General features: G+C 43.3%; 1 protein-coding gene across 7 annotated transcripts; it reads left to right on the top strand.

Annotated features, from left to right (window-relative positions):
• Positions 1-308: 308 nt before the first annotated feature.
• On the top strand, positions 309-19113 carry tmpoa (thymopoietin a). Of its 7 annotated transcripts, XM_076296594.1 has the most exons (11): positions 309-588; positions 6911-7028; positions 7313-7462; positions 8130-8251; positions 13780-13848; positions 14841-14945; positions 15087-15167; positions 15593-15823; positions 16036-16155; positions 16838-16935; positions 17175-19113. In XM_076296594.1, the coding sequence occupies exons 1-11, from the start codon at positions 355-357 to the stop codon at positions 17593-17595; spliced, it is 1749 nt and encodes a 582-aa protein (XP_076152709.1). In that variant the 5' UTR covers positions 309-354; the 3' UTR covers positions 17596-19113. The 7 variants fall into 7 exon arrangements, with proteins under 7 accessions (XP_076152709.1, XP_076152711.1, XP_076152710.1 ...); XM_076296596.1 differs by lacking the exon at positions 16036-16155; XM_076296595.1 differs by lacking the exon at positions 14841-14945.

The raw sequence follows: 19113 nt of genomic DNA on the forward strand, positions 1-19113 counted from the left end.
ACAAGTAAAAGTTAATACATTTTAAATAACTTTTTTACGTGCGTAATTATGTAGGGAGCGAATCTGAAATCAGTTCCACTCGCTCTTTGTCATCTTATGCAATTGTAGTTCCTATTTTAACATGTAGCAATATTGAAACAGCAGATTGTCTGCTATTGTAACATTGTAGTCAATGCAAGTTCAAGGCGCCGAAATTTGCATATCGGGTTACCCAATGGTAAACGCCTATCTTAAGTCAGCTGTCCAATAGGGCTCCAGGATAGAGAGTGGTAGTTGACAGAATACAAATAGAATGTTCTTTTTCAGACACCGTAATACGACGCACAAACGCTGGCTGGGGCGAAGCAAACAAACATGTCGGAATTCTTAGACGACCCGTCTGTTCTCACTAAAGAAAAACTAAAGAGTGCACTTCTGGCTAATAATGTCTCTCTTCCTAATGGCGAACAGAAAAAGGACGTTTATGTTCAACTGTATCTGAAAAATCTGACGGCGCAAAACAAGAAAAAAAGCGCCCCTCCAGAAGCTTTCTCCAGCGACGAGGAATTGCCAGCCCCCGTGGTCTCTAACAGAAGCCGATCAGGCAGGGTAAGTTATGCGAGTCTTTTTTGATCTCTGTGCGCAGTTAATTTGGGGACAAACATAGTCTGACTTGTTTCACCCATTTTCTTTAAGCAGTCTGAACAGATTGGTTTGACTCGTTGAAGTCGCGCGTGGTTGGCGGGTTGCCCATTGACCATTGCATACTGTGTAGCCTAGGCTAAATGCTAAAAGTATAAGCCCATTACTGAAAGTTTGAGTACCAAATTGGACCAAAACAGGACGCCAGACCCACATCATTAGTAAGGGACAATTCCCTGTTTACTTATCAGTGATTAATGTGTCATTGACAACGACGCGCAATATTAACAGCTGTTTTTAATCAGCCTACTGTTGAGCTATGGTGGTACCTTGGCTATGTTCAACACATTTAATCAGATGCTGTTGGTTATCCCGTTTTTTTTTTAGTTTGACGTTTGCTAGTGTTTGTATCCTGCATGTGATCTAATGAAAACAAACCGGCATGTTGACTGAGGCTATGGCTGACTGTTTCCCGCTTAAATACTTCCTGTCGGTGCCAGTCGCGCCTAATGGCCTATTTAAATTCCCAAACATTTTGTTAATTTTTCCCACGTTTTTAAAATATTATTTTTAATTGTTACGGGTTTTTTATCCATCGACTGGATTTAGGAGTTTGTGTTGGGTAGGGTTTTACAATATAGGCTATTATAGTGATGATAACTGATAACGTTGCTGCTGCTGATGATAATAGTCATAATAATTCAGTTTGATTATCTGCACTGGTAAAAGCTTTTCTTAAGCATCTGATATTTTTCCTTGACAGTTGTGTTTGTACTTTAGCCTACACGTTGAAGTTGTGCGTTTTGGAGGGGGTTAGCTTAATGAATGGAACAGCTGCAAACAGTTGTTACGCTTCCGTGATCTGTCGTGTTGCACAGATGTGGTATGGTCTTAGATTTCGTGGGTGCAGTTGTGTGTTACAGAATAGATTAGTTGTTGTTGTCAAACAATGGACTCTCAACGTGTGCACACGACCTAAGAGATTTTGCCAAACATGAATGGAGGCTTTACCTATTAGGGGCAGCCGTGGCCTACTGGTTAGCGCTTCAGACTTGTTACCGGAGGGTTGTCAGTTCGAATCCCGACCAGTAGGAACGGCTGAAGTGCCCTTGAGCAAGCACCTAACCCCCCACTGCTCCCCGAGCGCCACTGTTGTTGCAGGCAGCTCACTGCGCCGGGATTAGTGTGTGCTTCACCTCACTGTGTGCTGAGTGTGTTTCACTAATTCATTGGGATAAATGCAGAGACCAAATTTCCCTCACGGGATCAAAAGAGTATATATATACTTATACTATTAAGTTCATGGCAAAGCCATTGCATAGCCTATCCTACTTGAAGCAACACAATGGCCTGCAAAACAGCTGTTTAACTGTGGGCTTTTTTTATTTATTTGAAATAAGTGATTATGTTTCCCGCCATCATGCATCATTAGTGTTCAGGCACAACCATTCCTGGAGAAAAAAAAAAACTAAACAAGAGAAAATAAACTTTAGAAGACTTCTGGTTTGTTGGTCTGTCCTTTCCTGCTCTCTCTCTCACTCTCTGCCCTCCTACCTTGATAGTAAGTGGAGTGGTTGCCCATGGGCTGTGTGTAGTGGGTCGTTCATGTGCGTCTGGCTGTTTCTGCAAGCAACGCTCAGTCTCCCTTTATTGAGGAAATAGTTCTGCCCCAGGAATGTGAATCCAGCTGCCAGATGTGTCTCTTCCCTCCCCTTCCCCCTCCCATCTCCTCGCCTTCATCAAAGGGGCTCCAAGTCCCAGTAAAGTTCTCTAAACATTCGTCTAAACTTCAGTAATCAAATACACTGTCATGCCAGATTATAGTTTGTCTGCTAAGGAAGGGGGTGGTGGTTAACACCCACATGTGTGTGATCAGAGCCCTAATGTCAACATTGACACATATGGATGAACTTTTGTCTCTGTAATTGGCTGTCTCTCTCACATACTCACTCTCTCATTCTCCTGTTGCTCAACCTGTTTTGTTTTTGGTTCTTTTCAATTCCTTTATGAATAGCTCCTATAGTTTAAGAAGAGTGATAAAGTACAGTTGGTGTTTTTCTTATGTGTTCTCTGAGGAAAAAACAAAACAAAAACTCACTTTCATATTTCGCTCACTGCGTAGCTCTGTCAAGCCAAAAGTCTCTGGGTCTGTGTTGAAAATGCAGTGAGCCAAAACCCACTAAGCAATGGACGGCCTAGACCGTGGTTAACCACACTTGCACCACTTAACTCTTCGGGAATGTTTCACGCTTGCGGGCGAGGATTGTTTTCATTCCGCTGCGAGATGTGCATACGTTCAGCAGGGCAGCAATGATGATGTCACTAATGCGTGACACTGAGGGACAGGTGCGAACTTGGAGGTGTGAGGTGCATGCCAGAAATTTTTCCATACAGGCTTTGTACAGGTGCAACCTATAAATCTGTTCTCCATCATCTCATACAGCTACCTAGGGCTATGAAAGTGTGCGTGTGTGTGTTTGTGTGATGGATGGTGAAGGTGAACTCCAACTGCCTAAAATGAACTTTTAAGTACAGTAAATGAACTGAGAGCACAGTGTACCCCTATTAGGCAAAACTCTCAGCCAACTGCAAGGGTGTGGTTTTGACAAACTGACTGCTTTTCTTTGCAATTGGAATGCTAAGATTTTAAAACTTTTTTTTTTCTCTTTTTCTGTGTGCTCTTACAGCTGTCTCTCTCTCTCACACACACACACACACACACACACACACACACACACACACACACACACACACACACACACACACACACACACACACACTGTGGGCATCCCTCCAGATCTGCCCCATTGTAAGCCCCAATTGAGGAACTTCAGTCCAAGTGGGTAGGAACTGAAACTCTTCTCCTCCTCCTCCTCCACCTCCTACTCTCTTTGCGCTCCCTTGTTCCCTCCCCTCTTTTACCCGCAATCTAACTCCTTATTTCTCTCTTTCTTTTTCTTTCTTTCTTTCTTTCTTTCTTTCTTTCTTTCTTTCTTTCTTTCTTTCTCTCTCCCTCTTTTCTCTCTCTCTTTCTCTTTCTCTCTTGCTCTCTCTTTCTTGCACTCATCCTTTCCCCATCCCCCTCTCCTGTTTTTTCTATTCCCTCACCTCTTTCCCTTCCTCCCTTTCTTTCTCCTAATCTCCCCTTCTGTCGTTCCTTAGGCATCCCCGCAGTCACATGTTTTTAGTTTTTCTGGGTTTGTAGCCGTGCTCCAGGCGGATTGTGGTGGCGGCTGCACCACACTCTCGCCCTCACCCCACCAATGTCTGTCACATTGTTAGCACTGAATCATGACTGGTGGATGTGGTGTTAACCCAGCCATAAACAGGGCTTGACTGTGTGTGTGGACGTACGTTTGTTTGTTTGCCCAAGACTGAACTTGGCATAGACTGAATGGAGACTGGAGTGTGTGTTTATAAAGTAGTCGTGTAGGCTATGCACTGATCTGGTGGTTTCAGGACTTCCTGAGTGCATTTTAGCATTCTGCAAGCACACTCTGTGAGATGTGCCTGAATTCAGAGGGAGCCAAGGTTTGGTGTGTGTGAGAGAGTGAGGGCGAAGGGTCTGTATCTTCTGTCAAGTGTTCTCTGTTGTGCTGCTCACTTTGCTCGGGATGCTGAAAAGGGCTCTTGGACACTGCCGGCCACTGCCGAGGCAGTGAAAGTGAAACTAAATTTGTAGACCCACACTGTGATTCGGATCTGGTCCAAAATTGGATGAGTTCTTCTTTGGTGCATGCTACAGAAAATTAGACTGGTATTTGTTTGCACAGGAAACAATCCACACAGAAAACATAACCTCACTGGTAGAAATGATGGCAATCTCCCTCATTTAAGATGCATATAACCTAGTATTCACACATAGTCAGTCTCTCTCATGCACAATGCACATGCATGTCTGATTCTCTCTGATTGAGATTGATTTAAAATGGTGATAAGAAATCAGTTCAGGAATTATAGCCAAACTTGGGCTTGTGCCTGGAAACAGCTAAAATATGCTGTTGTATATCAGGCAGAAGGCTAAAACTTCCCCAGTGTTTTGACATGTCTTTGTTGACTAAATATAAACCCCTGAGCTTTTGGCTATTTACTGGACATCTACTGTGTCCCCCTGACTTGTGCATCAGACATTAAGACTCACTGAAACCTGAAAGTTTTGTGCTTTGTAGTCCTAACTGTCTGAATGTAAATGACTGTAGTGGTACTGTGGAATTTAGAACGATTGGCTGGTTTCCTCTTGTGGTAGCTATGGGGAAGTCGGTGTCCAAGGCAACGTAAACATAAGAGGGCCTGTGGGGATGCCGCTACCTCTCTGTGATAAGTGTGTTCAGGACACCTGAAGATACAACGCGAGTGTCCATCTCTCTTCAACGGAAAAACCCTCAGTGCAAATATGTATGTAATTCAGAGAATGAGCGATCAGATCAGACTATGGCTGGCTAAACCAACGCAGCTGTGTGTCTGTCTGTGTCTGTGTTTCCGTTTGTGAAATCTAGTGCTTCCAAGTTCTCTGTAGTGTGAGGAATTGAATTATGATCTCTTTTTTTACATTGTGTGTATGTGTGTTACCCCCCAAAGTTTGGTCCTATCTGATATGATCAGATGCTTTTTTAAAGAAGCCTTATGCAGGTCTGGTTATTCCTTTGCTGTTTCTGGGTTTTCGCCTGATTTGGGCTCGCATTTTTCACGACATAGCTCCCCCTGCAGCTTCGGTAGCAAGTGACTGCTACGCTAAACCCCCACTAGCTAGCGAGTTAGCCATCAATAAACCAAGCTAAACACATAGGGCTCACAATAAAACGGTTGAGCAAACACATTGTTCAAGAGACTATCAAATCACATTACAAAAACGAAGTTCACAAGGGTAGGCTACTTACAATTTCAACAGCAACAAAGCCAAGTCGGAGTCCATTTTGCAGTCTTCTTAGAAACTACAATCTGACTACATTTTCGAGTATTTCCGCCGAATTACATCCGGATTTGTTCGGACCGCGACCAGAAAGTTGCATATTCGTTTTTTCCGCGGAGAAGCACTAGGGGGAGACGAAGCACCCACCAAACGATCCAAAAAGTGTTGTAGAACCATCAGAATGACTCTCAACCTGCATAAGTAAGGTCATTTTTGCTAAAATGGTTGCATAGGGCCTCTTTAACTTTAGCAAAGTGTATCTGAGAACTTTTCCGCACCAGACACACTGTGGCCCTATACACTACACCTCTCTACAGAATATTTATCATGTGTAGTGTGCATTGAAACAAACAGACTATTACCTGCAGTGCATAGTGGCTGTGTTCTCATCAATATGGTGGCAATAATTTAATTCTTTTACACTAGCGTCAATATGGAAGCAGAAAAACACTACTATGGCACTGCTTGTAATATCCCTCTACTCTAGTGTTGCAATCTATAGCAGCTGCGTGCGGGAAGTTCTGCAACAACATCCACATCCACATGCACACAAGGCTTCACTCCATGCGTATTTTAGCCTAAAGTGACTAATGCCTATTTCTGCACAGTTTCATACACAAGCCCCTGTCTTTTTTCGGTTCCCGCTTATTTGAATTTCAAAGCAAAATGGTCAGGTCACTATTTCTATATGTTCCCACCATGTAAATAAATGGGTCTCTAGCCTCTATCTTATCTCCCTGCAATACTAGTCTGGCTCTTTTCAATGTGCCTACATTGCAATGGTAAATGGAAGTGGCAACGCCTACGAACATAAAAATATTGTAGTTGGAAGAATGTGTAAATGTATACAGCAATGGTAAATGCATTGTTCCCTGACTGCCGATGTGCTTTATTATCAGTTTGTAAAGTTTAGGTGAAGTAGGAAGTAACGTTAGGAATCCCTGATCAATGTTCTTGGATAGGCTGGAACAAGGATTTCTAGTTAGCACAAAGTCTACATCCATTACGATGCTAGGGTTCCCTTTGGAGAGTGACCAGACATCTCTCCATAATGTGAGTGAGGAAAGTGATATCAGGCTATTGAGGCGCTGTGAGTAATTTAGGGGTAGAAAATAAAATAAAAAATATTTTTTTTTCTGCGTCTCGCTCTGTTAATGTTTGGGATGTTTTGCTGTGCCTCTAACAGAAAAGCCACTCTGTCCAGTCAATAGCAACTGATTTGCAAATCAGGTCAGGTCACTTTTTCCCCATTCATGTTCTCATAGTTTAAGTGTAGTGTAAATGGAAGTGATAGGATGAGGCTAATGCTTAGTGTCTATAATCATAACATAACCGTAACCATAATATGACCTCTTGTTGTTGTTGTTGTTGTCTTGACAGAAAGCCACGAGGAAAACGGACAAGCCTCGGCCAGACGAGGTGGACGTGCTGGAGCTGAGTGATGAAGACCTGAGGGAGCAGCTGCAAAAGTACGGCATCAGCGTCGGCCCAATCGTGGGTGAGTATATACGCCAGGCCCTCCCTCCACAGGGCAACACTTCCTGTTCTTCCCATGCTCTTATTGGGTCATTTCCTATTGGATGTTAATGCTTACACCTCAGACATTTAGAGAACTGTCCTTTAAGCAAACATGTGTGTTTATTATCAACAGATGATCAGTAGCAGTTAATCAATGGGATGGAACAATAATTGTGTGTGATTAGTGTGAGTGTGGTCGATTGTAGGCCATTCTAATCTCTCTCTCTCTCTCTCTCTGTCTCTCTCTCTCTCTCATTCACACAGCCTCCACCCGTAAGCTGTATGAGAAGAAACTGCAGAAGCTGCTTGACGAGGGGCCTCCTGAGGCTGTAGCGCCCCCTGTGGCCATCACAGAGACAGACGGAAACCACAACGGAAGCACAGAGTTCGACCATTACAGTGACAAAGAGGAAGGTAACCACATCACACTCACCCCAGTGCTGGGGCACACGGTGTGTCCCAGCTTGTTTCTATTTTTATATGTTAATTTCAGAGCAAACACCAAGGCTGTGTCCTAATCAGAACAAAAAAAGTCATGCCTTTTTGCATTCGGTTTCTAACATTTTTGCAACGATGCTTTGTTTTGTAGATTTTCGATTGTCGATATCCCTCTTGCTGCCTTTAATCAAAGATTGTTTAGCTTTAACTCCCACTGATATCTCCACTGGGATCCTGGCAACAGTGTTCTGTGTTACTATCTTGCTAGGCCATTCGTAACAAAGTTCATAGCTGGTACATTGATGCCTGCTACAGCAAGTGACTCGTTAAACAGGCTTGCTCCTGAATTGACTGATTGGCTGCCTCTGTGTCATTTTTAATGAATTATATACATTATATACAGTAAATTAGACTGCTAGAAGATAATGGGGAGAAACTTAGATAGATAGATAGATACTTCAGTGATCCCAAGGGGAAACTTTATACTTTATTTATAATATATAAATATTTATTTATATATTTATTTATTTATTTATTAAACTTAGCTACATTTATATTGGATTAGAAGCATACTGGCACTTTAACTCTTAGAACAGATGAGAACATACAGTACCAACTGACATGTTGTCTGTGGTTCTGTCAGAGACGGCAGCACCGGAACCAGAACCCGAGCCGGAACCTGCCCCGGTGGTGGTGGAGAGGCCATTGAGGAGCAGAGGCAAGACCCCAGTCACAACTCGCACCAGGAGCAGCCAGCACAACAGAGTAAGAAAACATGCACGCACACACACACTTAAAGGGGTCATGTCGCAGGATATCTTATTTCAAAGCCAATAAGAAAAATGCTATGTCGATGTGACCGAGACATACAGCGCTTTTACAATTTGACTGTTCCCTTCTCTGCCTGTAGAAAATAGTCATAGAGCACAGGCAAATTAGAAAAGTGTAGTTTCTACATCACAACTGCTCTCATTCGTTATGCTCCCTCCCCTGTTACAAATCTAGTAAGTCCCTTGGGAGATGAAGATGTTGGCCAATCAGATTGATGCCAACTATGCATGTACAATTTAATATCAAAGTAAAAGCTCAGCTACAATAACAGCCTCTCTTTCTTATAGGGATTTCATAGCATGCTAGAATATCATGAGAAAATTACTCAAAGCATTTTTTAAATAAAAAAAAAAGTCAGACATTACAAAAGTATCTCAAGGAATGTTATAAAAGAATTGATAAGTTTATGTCATTGCTCCTTCAAGAACGCATGCACACACACACACACAGGATCTCTCTTATGAACGTGCACATACGTGCGCACAGACAGACATGCATACACATACACTTATGGACACAAGCACACAAATACAGATGTGCGTACAAGGATGCACAACATGATACTTTACCGTTGGTACTAAACAGTGCTATGCCTCATTTAATCTATTGGTACTTTGAGATTGACCGCATTTTTAAAAAAAGCCACAGTTTCTGTAAGTTGCATCGAGTTAAGATTTCCTGTGAATTGTGTCAAAGTGTGACAGCGGTGCAGTGTGTGTGTGTGTGTGTGTGTGTGTGTGTGTTTGCAGCTCTCTGCAGCTCTCTGCTTGCACTTCCTGACAGTCGTTTTTCTTCGCTCTTTCGCTGTCCTATGCACGCTTTGCAAGGCTTTGGGTATTATAACGGCTGTTTGTTGATATTTGAAACCTACATTGTTTTTAAAAAAAGGGAGCAAACATGTCCAAAGCATTTCACCCACTCACAGGCTGACCTGTTCGACAGGTTATCGAATGTGATGGATAGGGTTGGGCACCGAAACACGGTTCTAATATGGCACCGGTGCCAACGCAAACGGTAGTAACTGCATCGAATAACAACGTGGATTTCGGTGCTTAAATAGCGTTTTTTTTATTTCTTTTTTTTATACGAGGCATCACTGCATGTCATGCGCCATCTCTAACGTCTTGCTCTGATAGCAACACATCCAGATACAGTTAGCTAACATATGATAAACACTGGATGTATAAACCAGAGGGGTGCACCAGGCGAGTGGACAGTGTTTGACAGCTTGCGTGAGCCCAAAGTAGCTTACTTTAAAGCGATATCGCGAGCTCCTGTCAAAATCTAGCAGTGGGCCTAACTACACACAAGCAAAAGGCTATGAAACAACATCAACAGTAGGCTAGCCTATAGTTACACAATATCCTTGCTGATGCGCTAACTGACATTTATTTGAAATGTTATCAGCAAAGTTGTAAGGTGAAAACTTTCACGGTGTGTTATGGCATGATATTAATATTTCATGTGCACGAGGCCCATATAGCATCACAATGAATATAAAGATCATGTTAAAAGTTAGCTGGCAAAAACATAAATATGTAGGTTACATACCTGATGTCACTGAGCTGTCAAAGAGGCTACGAAACCATCTCCATACGTTATCGCTAATTAAACGCTGACTGGTGTTAGCCCATAGCCATAGTTGCTGTTAAAATGCCTAGGCTAGCGCTGGGAATCACTTCAACACCGACATGTAGCCTAACATGTTCAAAACTACTGCGTGTTATGGGTTAAGACATGAAATTTCAGCATTTGGGAACACACTGAATTAACTGGAAAGTAGAGTCCCTGTTAGATTAGCTTGCTTGCAAATGCCGTTGTCCATGACCTGGCAGTTTTATGGCAAGCGGTTTTAACATGCCTTATGGCAAACCGCCTACACTGGGTAAACTTGAAAGCAGAGCTTACCATTGTGTGTGCATGCATGGCAAGCGGTTTTAACATTTAAATATATTATTCATAGGAGCAATGAGATATTGATAGTAAATTGAATATAACAGTTCAATTTCAGGTTCAAATTTGTCTTATCAATAAAAAAAAAAGCCATTCATGCTTTAGACCATTTTAATTTAAAACATTTTCAAAACAAAGTACCGGTTCAGGCACCGTTTCGGCACCGGCACCGTTTTAAAAGTATCGATTTAGCACCGGTATCGGATAAAACCCAAACGATACCCAACCCTAGTGATGGATGACATGATTACGTCCATGTCCACGAATCCTAATTTGGTTCAGATCTGCACTTACAAACATGTATAACTGGGACTGACAGATATCCTCCCACAAGCAAGTAAAGCAGAGTTGAACTCACAAGCACATACACACACAGTAAATCCTGTGATCTCAAAAAGGATCACAAAAGAGTGATTATCATTGCACCCATTGAAATACGCACGCACGCACACACACACACACACACACACACACACACACACACACACACACACACACACAGTCTCCGCCTTCCTCCTCTTCTCATTGAGTGACGACGACGCCCCTTGCGCCTCCCCGTATTCTCACATGCTAACTGCAATCATGTGAAGCCCGTAAAATAACTGACTGGGACACACTCACACACTGGGGGCATTCATCCAGCTCAGGGTCTGTGTGCTTCAGACTGGCCGGTTCATGCATCCAATCCAAACTGGGATGTCCAGGACTCCAGGTGCTGGTTAAACGAAAAGCTAAACTTGCAAAAAAGGATTACGATCAATCTTAGAGTATACTGCCTTTTTTCCCCTTGCATCAGTTCCTCTGGTCAGGTGTTCACCACAAATAATAATAGTTTTGCATGAAGAATTCCTGAATGTTTAAATCATTGCAAAACCAGTTTAGCTGATGCCATGTTGCCCAGTTTCAGTCATTGGCTATTTAGTGTACCCTCCCAACCAATCAGAGGTCCGTGAGGTCAGGTCAATCCAGGGCCAATTAAATGATCAGATTAGCCCACCATCTTTGCTGTTTGGCCAATCTCCAACCGAAAACACTTTAAGCTGTTGCAAAGACTAATCTTCACAATATGTTGTAGGATTTTTAGAAAACATTTTCTTGTTTGATTGCTCATTAGATTTGTTTTCTGATGGTGTTAGTCGAAAGATGACTGATCTCATTCATTCAATCACCATTACAATACCAGGAACAAACCTTTTTAGTGGTCTATCATAATCTATAACTTCCTAGTTTGGTTTGATACTGCTTTCAAGCTATTTATTTCTCAACATACACATTTGCTGTGACAGGATAGTGATATGAGAAACTATGCTGAAAGCATGAATCCAGGTAAAACTTTAAAATGGCATCTTCTGGAATGCCAGACATTACAATATATCTAACCTTATATCTAACAGGCCCTTGCTCCTGACTTTTAAGTCTCTTTCGGACCAAGTTGTTACGCAAACTTAGTTATAGGAACAGTCCACTTCTAAATCAGTTCTACTAACTACTCTCCCCCAAAACCGGATTTTCATTTTGATTGAACACACTGTGTGCTGAGTGTGAGGTGAAGCACACACTAATCCCGGCGCAGTGAGCTGCCTGCTACAACAGCGGCGCTCGGGGAGCAGTGAGGGGTTAGGTGCCTTGCTCAAGGGCAATTCAGCCGCTCCTACTTGTCGGGGTTCGAACCGGCAAAAAACTCCGGTCCAAAGCGCTAACCAGTAGGCTATGGCTGCCCCTTAATAAAGTCTCTGACCGTAGTATATTTCCGTATATATTTTGCTTACACAGACAGCACGGATTTTAAAGAGGGTGCAATTTGACTGGGTTTGGCTTATGAGTTAGACCAATCACATAGACCTATGCAGAAAAGGGAAAAGACCCTGCCCTGAACTAGGAGCTGAAAGAGTTACAGGAACTGCAGTCAGAGGAACTTAATAATCCCCAAATCCGTCTGGTACGAAACCCCGAAAAAAGGGGTTCTAGGAACGTTATGTTCTAGGAACTGCAAAAATCCCTCTGGTGCGAAACCGGCTTTACACACATGGTATGCTGACTTCCCTCAGCCACCCTCCTCCTTTTCACTCACTTTTTAAGGTAATGAGATTCCATTTCCTGACCCATACCACATGATCGGGATTAGGAATTTCTCTCTCGAAGCCCTCCCTCGCTTGACTCCGTCTCCTGTCCAAACTGTCAGTGGTGATTTAACCGATGTAGCATTCATCAATTCCCTCCTGACTTCTCCCCACTGTTCATCCAACTATCATCCTGCTCTCAAACTTACAGTCTCCATATGTAGAATCACAGATCACATCTGTGTTTAATCATGTTCCAATTCTCTGAAGATATTCTTTCAGGTTGACGCACTGGTTAATTTTTCTGCACTCGGTCTTCTTGCACTGCACTGCTTTGAGATTGAAGCGATCTTCTTGGCATGTGGTTTCAGTCTGAGCCTCTCTCTCTCTCTCCCTCACCCCACCCTTTGGGTCTTCAACTTTCTTCTGTTCAGTGTCGGTGGGTGACACCCCCTGGTGGTCAAACAGTGTAGGACAGGTTGTGTTCTATAGGGCTGCACTGGTGGGGGGAGCAGGAGGGAGGGAGTGAGTGTGGGTGTATTTTAAGAAGGAGGGGGATTATGCATAGCAAGTATTTTCCGCCCTCTTCTCCCAGGGAGTGACTTGATTGCTTCTGCAGACCCTTCATGTCCGTTGGACGTGTGAAAGAACTTTGGTCGAGTGCAACTGGTGCAAAAACGTGTGTGTGTGTGTGTGTGTGTGTCAGGGTTGTGCACAATTCGAATTGCAATTCTGCTTCCTGTTTGCTACCTCAAATGAAATGCAAGTGAAATTCAAGAATTGAATTGGAATTTAAGAGCCAGTTTCAATTCAATTCTGGAATTTTGCACAAGCCTTGTGTGTGTGTGTGTGTGTGTGTGTGTGTGTGTGTGTAGCGTGTAGCGCCGGTAGAGGAAAAACCACAGTTGTTGGATGAGGAAGAGGATGAGGAAGAGCCGAGGCTGAATATTAAGAGGAGTTTCCGGCGTGCTTCCCCTCTGCTTGAACTGGCCATGATTGCCAGCGACGACATCGTAATTTTACTCTCTGTTCTCCTTCATGAACTCTTTCCCTCATGAGTTCTCTTCTGGGTTCCCACAGTTGAGCACTTGGGTTGGAGTAAAGGCAATAATAAGGATTCAGTGTCCAGCGATATTCCAGGACCTGAACAAAAATGTCTCTCTTGATCTAGCCCACGCACTGCTGTTGTGCTTGTCCCCATATCACTGAAAACACTTTTCATGAGCTGGGTGTGTGTAAGCCTGCGCACGTGCACATGCATGTACAATTAGCCAGTGGCTAGTGGGGTTTGGTCACTTAGCTTGTTTGGTGTTTCTGATGAGCATTTTTAGTGGTTTTAGTGGTGGTTAAGTGTCAGTTTGGGAGACTGTTTATCACCATGGATAACAAATTGATGGCATTCATTATCACTGATGATGAATGTTCACGTTACTGCTCTCTCTCCTCTAGGACTTCCCTGACTTCCCGCTATCTCCGGTAAAACCCCACGTTGGGGAATGGAGAACGGAACTAGGTGAAGTAGGTATATTTCACATGCAGGAGACCTAATTTAAATGATGGGCAAAGTCTATGTCTAACTAAAGCTAATTTAATAACTGGGCAGAATCTGGTAATTTAATAACTGGGCAGAATCTGCTGATTTAATGCTAAGAGCAAGATCTTAGGCACAAACATTGGTGGGCAAGCTCATTACTCCCTCATGCCACACGATGCCTTTAGTTTTATGCGTGACTTTTCCCATTGACTGACTTTGCACTTTGCCCAATCAATTTAATTTATGGCCCATAGACCAGATATTTTTCAGAAGCAACAGAAATGACAATTGACAATTGAGAAAGCAGTAAAAATGAAGCTAGAGCTGAAATATGTCAGTGTAAGGACATTGTGTATAGTTTGCAAGTACACAATGTTTATTTGTTGTTTTTATCCAATTCCTGTCTTTCTGTTTTTTTTTTTTTTACCTCATAGTTTTGTTTGTGATGTCCAGTAAATAATTCCCGCTAACAACCTTTTTGTAATTGGATGTCCTTGTGCATTTGACTCTAAGGTCCTATTGATGGACAAAACTTTCAAAAGTCCACCGGTTGAGTCCTACACCATGGTTTCTACTATGCCCTACAGGCCAGCTCAGGTATTCCTGGGTTCCGATCCAAGTGTTGGATCCGAGTCACAGTGCTCACAGGAATTAAGATGTGGTATAAAATATAAGGTGTTGTCACAGTGGTGCTTAAAGTAAGAGGTAGTGTGGAAATGTGTTAGATTGGATTTTGGATTATATTTGGGTTGATGCTTAGTTTATGTAACTTGGGTGTTTGTTTTTTTACTACAAAGTGAATATATTGCTGGTGGTTGGGTTGCAAGATGCCTTTAAGATCCTTGCTCAGTTCCACTCATTTTTTGCATGCAAAATCCCTGCTCTTTATCCTACCCCCACATCCTCTAACACACACACACACACACACACACACACCTCATGGTTTATCCCCAACGGATCTCAATCTTTGTCCAAGGAGAATGGGACTTCCCAGAAGGTGAGAGACCCCCAAACCGTCCAACCTTCTGCAAGAACTGGGAACAACCACCAGAACAGCTTGTCTTCACGGCAAAAAGACAAGGTTCTCCCTCTTTCCCCCGGGTTCTCCTTGAGATGCACTTTTGTGTATTTCTATTTAAGCAATTCCCCACCCTGACCCCCTCCACTCTCCTTCTCAGTGGACGTCCTGTGTCTAACGTTTGTGTACATTTCTTCTTCTTAGCGTGGAGGAACCTTCACTGGCTCCACTGACTCTCTGACCAAGGTTCCTGTTGTCTACCTTCATGATATTTCTCACACTAAGGTGACTCATTTTTCAATAGTTAACAGAGCAGTTAGAAAGGCTTCCCCAGACACTTAAGTAAATTAAGGTAGCAAAGTGATTTCTGTGGTAAAGATGGTAATGTCTCTGAGAAGAAGAATGCATATTCAAGGACATTCGTTTTTGATAACGGAAATCTTGGTAGCCATCTTGAAATCTTTGACTGTATAAATGAAGAATCTGCTTGTTTCCAAGATGGTAAAGTCTGAGAAAAGAAGAATGTACATTCAAGGACATTAGTTTAAAAAAACAACAAAAAAACAGAAATCTTGGTGGTTATCCCAAGATCTTTGTTGCACTGTATTAATCAGAGTTGCTGTCTGCTAAGTTTCATTCTTACATTAGGGATATCCCCTACTAAGTCATGATGATGAGGTCCATTACACTGGTGATTCTTTCTACCAAAGGACAAACTTCCGGATCCCAGACCGCCGGTGGTAATCAAACCATCTGAGCCCTCAGTCTTTGCTGATGCCATTGAAGGCTCTCAGCACTACACTGCAGGTCACCTCATCTCCTCCATTACCAGTGTAGGGTCATGTCACAAGGACTCCTCTGCTCCCCTGTCCACTAGACAGGGCTCAGCATCCGGGCAGCCAAGGCATCGCAAGACGCAAGTGTCCCAGACAATCGAACAGGTAACTATCGAGTAGATGGCGACAAGTTGGCACACTTTGTTATCGCCTTTGCTTGTATGTGTGCGTCTACATAAGAATGAGCGTCAGTCTGTTAGATCTGAATTTTGATCGGAGTCGTTCTTAAGACTTCATTAGCCAAACCCTGTGTAGTTTCCCAGCTATGTGAAGTATCCACGTGGACATTATTGTATGGACCTCCCTTTCCTAACCAGGTAAGCAAGGAGTCTACTACAGAGGTCCATAAAGTGGATGGCCAACAGCAGAAAATCACCCCCTTCCTCTTCCCCATGACCCCATTGAGGGGCCAGAGTGATAGTCCCTCAAAGACAGGGGTAGGAACCCTGTGTTATGAGAATGTGTTTGTGCGTGCGTGTGCTTGCACTGTAAGGGTGTTGTAGGTTGACAATAGCAGATGGCTTTAAGCGGCTCTGTTGCCTTCTCTTCCTCACTTGGTTGTGGTGATACGTGGGAGTCTGCACTTTTCTCAGACTGAGGCGTAAGAAGCAGATGGGGTGGAAACAATTGGCTGGCACTTTTTCTAAGAAGCATTTCCCTGTCTCTTTTGGCGCTGCCAAAGGCGTGGATAAGTAGAATAGGAACTGGGTGTCTGACTCTTCTCTCTGTATATGGCTACCTTGTGGTAAATACCATGCACACTGGTCTTCTCTGTCCACTTTGAAAGGGATCCATAGGATCAATATTTCACTTTTTTTTACTCTGCTGGGTCTGTGTGATAGTGTGGCCCAGGCTTTCTTAGTAAGTACACATCTTAGTAAGTACACATCTTAGTAAGTACACACACAGTGGTGCTTGGTGGGATACCTCACTTCACTCTATGGCCAATCACAACATGAGAGTACTCTCATACACACGCATAGTAAAGCACAAGTCCACATATTTATCTTCTGGTAGTCGCACTCTGCTATTGTTTCTTTCTCTCTCTCTGATACTCTGTCTCTCTGTCTCCTTCTTGCTCTTCCGTGAGTATAAACATGCGTCCGTGTCTCTGCACAGATAGAGAAGGTGTCCACAGTGGAAACCCCTAAAGCAGATGCCAGGGACATGCTGAAGGAGATGTTCCCCAATGATGTCAACACCCCAACTGGCATTAGGTAAGACCCTAATCTCTCACCATTCACAAGGTGTGTACTGCCCTGTGATATACTTTACTGCAGATAAGTGTTTAAATGTCATTACCTTACCCATCAGAATTGAATTACAAATGACTTAAGGCTTTTACACAAATAAAGACTACAGGCAAATGTTATATGTAAGATGTTGTTTTTTGTTGTTGTTCTGTGGTAGTTTTCAGTTGTCTCATTGGTTTTCTTGCTCATTTTTTCTTATCCAGCGCCACTTGCAGACGACCAATCCGTGGGGCCGCCGCACGGGCAGGAATATCGACCGACTCCTGGCTGGATGACTCGCGTCTTCGGCTGACAGAAACCAACTACTCCTCCTCCTCCTCTTCGTACGTGGAGTCCCGGCCGTCCACACGCCTCCTCTCGTCTCCACTGCCTGCGTCCACCTATTCCTCGGCCAGTACCCTGCGGCAGGCGCCCGCCTCCGTCCTCACCGCCAGGGCGCCCATCAGTGGTGTGCCAGCGCGTCGTCGCCGCTGGCTGCCCGTCTGGGCGCAGGTTCTGGTGTTTGGCGTGCTGGCTGGCTTCCTCTTCCTCGTCTACCAGGCCATGGAGACCAACGAGAGCAACCCGTTTGGCTTCCTCGCGCAGCAGGCCGAAGAAGCGCCTGCAGGGCAGACCAGCAAGTGAAGCCGTCGTCACGCACGCGCGCACACACACACACACAAACGAACACACACACAAACGAACACACACACACACACTCAGCCCGCCACAACCGCCTCCAAAATCCACCTGATGCACCCCAAACACAACTCCATTCCCACCCCATCCCAATCCCCACCCATTTCTCGTCCCACCGATCTTCATCTCAACTGTCCATCCTTCTTTCCTCATTCTTGACAGTGTCATTTCCTTCCACTCCTCCCCTCCGCATCCATCCAAACAAATGTCTTAGCCATCATTGGAAGATGCTGTTCTTCCCCAACTTGTCCTCAAAAAGTTTTTGTTTGTTTGTTGCCCCCCCACCCCCAACATCTCCCACTGGACTGAGACAGACTGAATCCTGACCCTCCAGCTCCCTCCCCTCTCCCTTCAGCTCCTGCTAGATCACAGATCTGACATGTACGCACACCTTAACTCGCACGTTTGTGTGTGTGTATATGTGGGAGTGTGCTTGAGTGCATATGACCAAGGGAGAGGGGGGGAGGAACAAATGCATTTCTCACCATCAGGGTCTCTATATTGGATCCTACTGTCTTTGGTGCTTCCCCCGTGAGACAAAGCTGTCAGTTACCATGTTCAGGACAAATTCAGCAAAAGCTGAAGGAATTGCAATTCGCTCTGTTTGTCTCTTGCCAGCACAGATAGTCTGCTGCATCTGTCGGACACTCCTTGATTATAATTCACTTGCGATACTTACAAAGGCCCAATTAAGTTTTTTCTGAAGGCCATGTATTTAAATAATATAAATATATACATTGTTGAAATAATAAAGTCTGTGTTTTCAGTAAAGTGTTTGTCATGTAACCAGGAAGGATCAGTTATTCATGTCTTCTGGCCCCACGAGTTGCCTCTTGATCACCTCATCATGTGAACACACAAAAAAAATTCAAACTGCACCAAGATTTCCGAAAGATAAACGCAGAGTTGATAATTGACTGACCTTTATACTGTATTTTCTGTTTAGTTTTTTTTTTTTTCCCCTGAAATTATTTTTATTTCTATTGATTGAGTCTTGTCAGAGTACTCTTGATATTAAACCAGGTGTACTCTCCACAAGTGTATTGGGTAACAATTATTTTGTAATGCTTTGGGGTTTGCTTTGTTTGTTTTGATATGTCAGCAGATTGCAATTTATGAATTTCTGCAATATTTTTATACAATGTTCAATTACAAATGCCAAGTTTTATTATGATTAATGGCTAACCACAGAATTGATGGATTTAGCTGCAACTGAAGCAGGGTCGTGGACCTCACTCATTGCCAGAAAAACATGAAAAAGCAAAAGTAAGCCATTGAATCATCTGACAAAATGTCAATTCAAACGTATTTATTTGGTGGTACACTAGCCCAAACCATGGGCAAGACGTGAGTGTGTGGTGGAATTTTTTTAAATGCTTGGTGGATTTTTTTTTTTTTCGTATTGTAGTCTGTCCTGTATAATTTGTAGAAATCATAATAAAATTGTTAATTTCATGATTTATA

Source organism: Alosa pseudoharengus, unplaced genomic scaffold (genome assembly GCF_046254945.1).
Source record: "Alosa pseudoharengus isolate Yale_2024_CS ecotype anadromous, Long Island Sound unplaced genomic scaffold, YU_APseudo_1.1 YU_APseudo_1.1_scf_20, whole genome shotgun sequence".
NCBI lineage: Eukaryota > Metazoa > Chordata > Actinopteri > Clupeiformes > Clupeidae > Alosa > Alosa pseudoharengus.

What these genes read in the sequence shown, in the direction of transcription:
- tmpoa (XM_076296594.1), top strand. Translation starts at nt 355, where the DNA reads ATGTCGGAATTCTTAGACGACCCGTCTGTTCTCACTAAAGAAAAACTA. An exon ending in TGTCCCAGACAATCGAACAG is followed by an intron (nt 15,824 to 16,035) that starts GTAACTATCGAG and finishes TTTCCTAACCAG; the next exon opens with GTAAGCAAGGAGTCTACTAC. An exon ending in ATAGTCCCTCAAAGACAGGG is followed by an intron (nt 16,156 to 16,837) that starts GTAGGAACCCTG and finishes GTCTCTGCACAG; the next exon opens with ATAGAGAAGGTGTCCACAGT.